This window comes from Hakea prostrata, chromosome 7 (genome assembly GCF_041222555.1).
Source record: "Hakea prostrata isolate BN-2017 chromosome 7, UWA_Hpros_2, whole genome shotgun sequence".
NCBI classification, from domain to species: domain Eukaryota; kingdom Viridiplantae; phylum Streptophyta; class Magnoliopsida; order Proteales; family Proteaceae; genus Hakea; species Hakea prostrata.
In genome coordinates this window covers 22,907,555-22,910,579 of record NC_142606.1, presented here as the reverse complement: position 1 = coordinate 22,910,579, position 3,025 = coordinate 22,907,555, and the positions used below count along the sequence as shown (strand labels likewise).

General features: G+C 41.6%; 1 protein-coding gene across 1 annotated transcript; it reads right to left on the bottom strand.

The window, feature by feature from the left end:
* Window positions 1-305: 305 nt before the first annotated feature.
* On the bottom strand, window positions 306-2,498 carry LOC149010631 (transcription factor MYB11-like). Its single transcript, XM_089162189.1, has 3 exons — window positions 2,251-2,498; window positions 2,000-2,129; window positions 306-1,572 (listed from the first exon to the last, which is right to left on the bottom strand). The coding sequence occupies exons 1-3, from the start codon at window positions 2,381-2,383 to the stop codon at window positions 636-638; spliced, it is 1,200 nt and encodes a 399-aa protein (XP_089018315.1). The 5' UTR covers window positions 2,384-2,498; the 3' UTR covers window positions 306-635.
* Between the last annotated feature and the right edge of the window lie 527 nt (window positions 2,499-3,025).

The window sequence follows — 3,025 nt, the reverse complement described above, 5'->3', positions numbered from 1 at the left end:
TGTAATTTTTTATTTATTTTGAAAAATTAAACATGGATTCTAGTGGGGGAAAAATTATTTGCTTCGCCCATCTTTCTACATGTTATGCAGAGCAGTGCATTTTTATCTCAAACAGAAAACTGATTAGGCTTAATTTTAAAACAAATAAAAAAATCATCAATACTCTTTTAATTTTTAAGTTTTGTCAACCACTTGTTTGGCATATAAATGTACTACAGTGCACAGAGCAGAAAATGTTTTTCTGATTGAAACTCATCATTGAAGATGTTTTTCTGATTTCAACTCAAACACACTTAGGTTGACAAAATTAGGTGTTCGTCCCGCTATGATTCATGACCAAAGTAAAATATTATCACCCATGGTGATTGTATTCGTACATCTGCTGGCAGCGCAGCAACAAGAGTACAATTTGTTTTTTTCGTTTGGTAAACGAAGAAAATACAATCAGGGCATCTTTTAGAAACTTGGAGGGACAAAATAATTGGAAATTTACTAAGAGAGCTGTGAACTACATAGAGAAGGGGGAGAGGACCAAGCTAAGTTTATTAAACCCTAATTTTCTTTACAAAAAAGAGAGAGAGAGAGAGAGGTTTTCCAAGAATAAAAGGAGAATAAGTGAAAGACACACAAATGTATCAAGAAAGAAGCCAATCGGCCAAAGCCTGTTGCTGCTGCTCCCAGTCTTCTGCAGTAGTACCTGCTACTCCTAGTTCACCATCATCATCCTCCCAGAGCCAAGACAACATCTTCTCTCCCTCTTCTGGCCAAATTGCACCACTGCCACTGCTACTGCTATGAATATCCTCTGCTGCAACACTCTCATTTGTAGTAGCCGCAACAGTAGCATTCTCATTCCAATCCCAATCAGCCCAGTTCTGATCATCAAAGCAGCAGGAGATATTTGAAGAAGAAGAATACCACTCCCCACTATTCTCTCCATTATTATAGCTTGCAATTCCACTCTCCATTTCCTCGCTGGTGGTGATGATGGTGGCGGTGGTGGTCCCTTTGTAGCCTCCAATTAATGCCAATGTTCCCTCATGACTTTCTCTTTCCTGGTCAATTCCATTAATTACCTCATCAAAGCTTATCGACATGGACTCTGTATCCAGAGCCTTCGGATCTTGTTCCATTGCAGCCCCGTTAAAACTCTGCAATTCAGTCTCTACCCATCCACCACCACCGCCAAAACCAACTTCACATGATGGCTTCATACTCATGCCCATGCTACCGTTTTGATCTCTACCGCCATCAATTTGAAGCACATCTCTTTCTTTATGAGCAACTAATCTCATAGTTTTCTTCTCTGCCACAGACATAGATGATGCTGCATTAATGGAATTAGCACCATTAATGATTTTGATGGGTTTCTTCTTCATGGCAGATCGGGCCGTTCGGCCCCCTCTTCTCTTACATCCGGTACCCAACTTGGCTATGTCCATGACCACCGGAGGTTGACCTTCGTTGCCTGCTTTCCTGATACAGACGATTCTTCTGCTCAAACGGGAGTTCCAGTAGTTCTTTATCTCGTTGTCCGTTCTCCCTGGGAAATGGGCAGCTATCAACGACCACCTGTTTCACAAACAAACAAACCCCAATAAAAAATTTTGTAAAATGTTTTGTGCATGGTGATACATGATACATGATGCATGAGTCCATGATTAATGGTTGCAAATAGTTGAATGGGAGTCACACCCCAACAGTTGTAAGCAGATTCTTTTTACCAGAAAAGTTGCTTTTGCACATACTGGCGTTTTTCTAGGATCCCGTTTTCTTTATATGGACTTAATGCCATCCTGAGATGAAAGTCTTCAACTCTTATGATTGAGCAGCTCGAAAGAGTTAAAAAGGTAAAATGACTAATCAGGATTTGACAGGAAAAAGTAGAAAGCGACAGACGAGGATCCTGGATCCCGTTTCAGGTGAGAATGCTGAACTGGAGGTTGAGCTATACAAATACCAAACACTGACAAAGATTGAAAAAGATGTTAAAAAAAACCTGTTTCCCAATGAGCTGTGTAGTTTGATGATTTTATCTTCTTCTTCCGCAGAGATATTTCCTCTCTTTAAGTCACCTCTCAGGTAATTGATCCATCTCAGTCTGCAACTCTTACCGCATCTCAATAAACCTTCAACAGCAAAGGAAACGATGGTTAGATGACTGAATCCCATCAAGAATAAAGAAAAAACACCAACTCATTTGAACTGCTAAAATAAAACCCATCTGGGAATCTGGAATCTTTAACTTACCAGCATTCTTGGGTAATGATCTCCAGTGACCTTCTCCATTAGCTTGAATGTACTTCATCAGTATCTCATCCTCTTCAGCTGTCCATCTCCCTTTCTTTAATCCCACTTTTTCGCAACAGGGTGCTCTTCCCATCTCTGGAAAACCCACACTGGAACGTCCACAGAACACAACTCTCAGAGAGTGTCTGGGTATATTTATGTCTGTGTGTCTTATAGTGAGAGGGAGATGATAGAGTGAGACGAGTGCTTTGGAGTGTATCTACCAAATCTTGGACGAGGATTGACGATGCTAAATAGGCGCAGAGAGAGAGAGAGAGAGAGAACGAAAGAGATATGTGGGGCTGGTTATGTAGAAGGACATGAGGTGGTGAAGGTGCCACGATGAACACAGAACTGTGTCTTTATCGGTCGTCGTGGCTTTTCGCCCTTCGAGAGGCTTGTCATGGGCTTCGATCTCCCACGTTGAAGGTTATAAGGAATGCTACGCTAGCTTCAAGTAGTAGGAGATACTAAGCAGGTTGCGCAGCAACTTCTCTCACCGTATAGAGATGCCTAAATTGTCTTGGTCCCTCAAGATTCTTCAAGCTTCACAACCATACACTGCTCACCTCATTAAATTTCTCACTTCCTCCATTCTTAGAGCTTTTATTATTTCACCGACTCCGCTCACCATACTTCCCTTCCCTCACCTTCAGGCCTTGGATTAATTGTCAACTGGACCAACTGGACCAGCTTCTACAGGGACGACACGGTTAGCCTAATCATAGCATGAAAA

Excerpts from the sequence above, each read along its gene's own strand:
- LOC149010631 (XM_089162189.1), bottom strand. The coding sequence starts at position 2,383 with ATGGGAAGAGCACCCTGTTGCGAAAAAGTGGGATTAAAGAAAGGGAGA. Across the intron at positions 2,130-2,250 it reads ATCATTACCCAAGAATGCTG|GTTTATTGAGATGCGGTAAG; the intron begins GTAAGTTAAAGA and ends TTGCTGTTGAAG. Across the intron at positions 1,573-1,999 it reads CACAGCTCATTGGGAAACAG|GTGGTCGTTGATAGCTGCCC; the intron begins GTTTTTTTTAAC and ends TTTGTGAAACAG.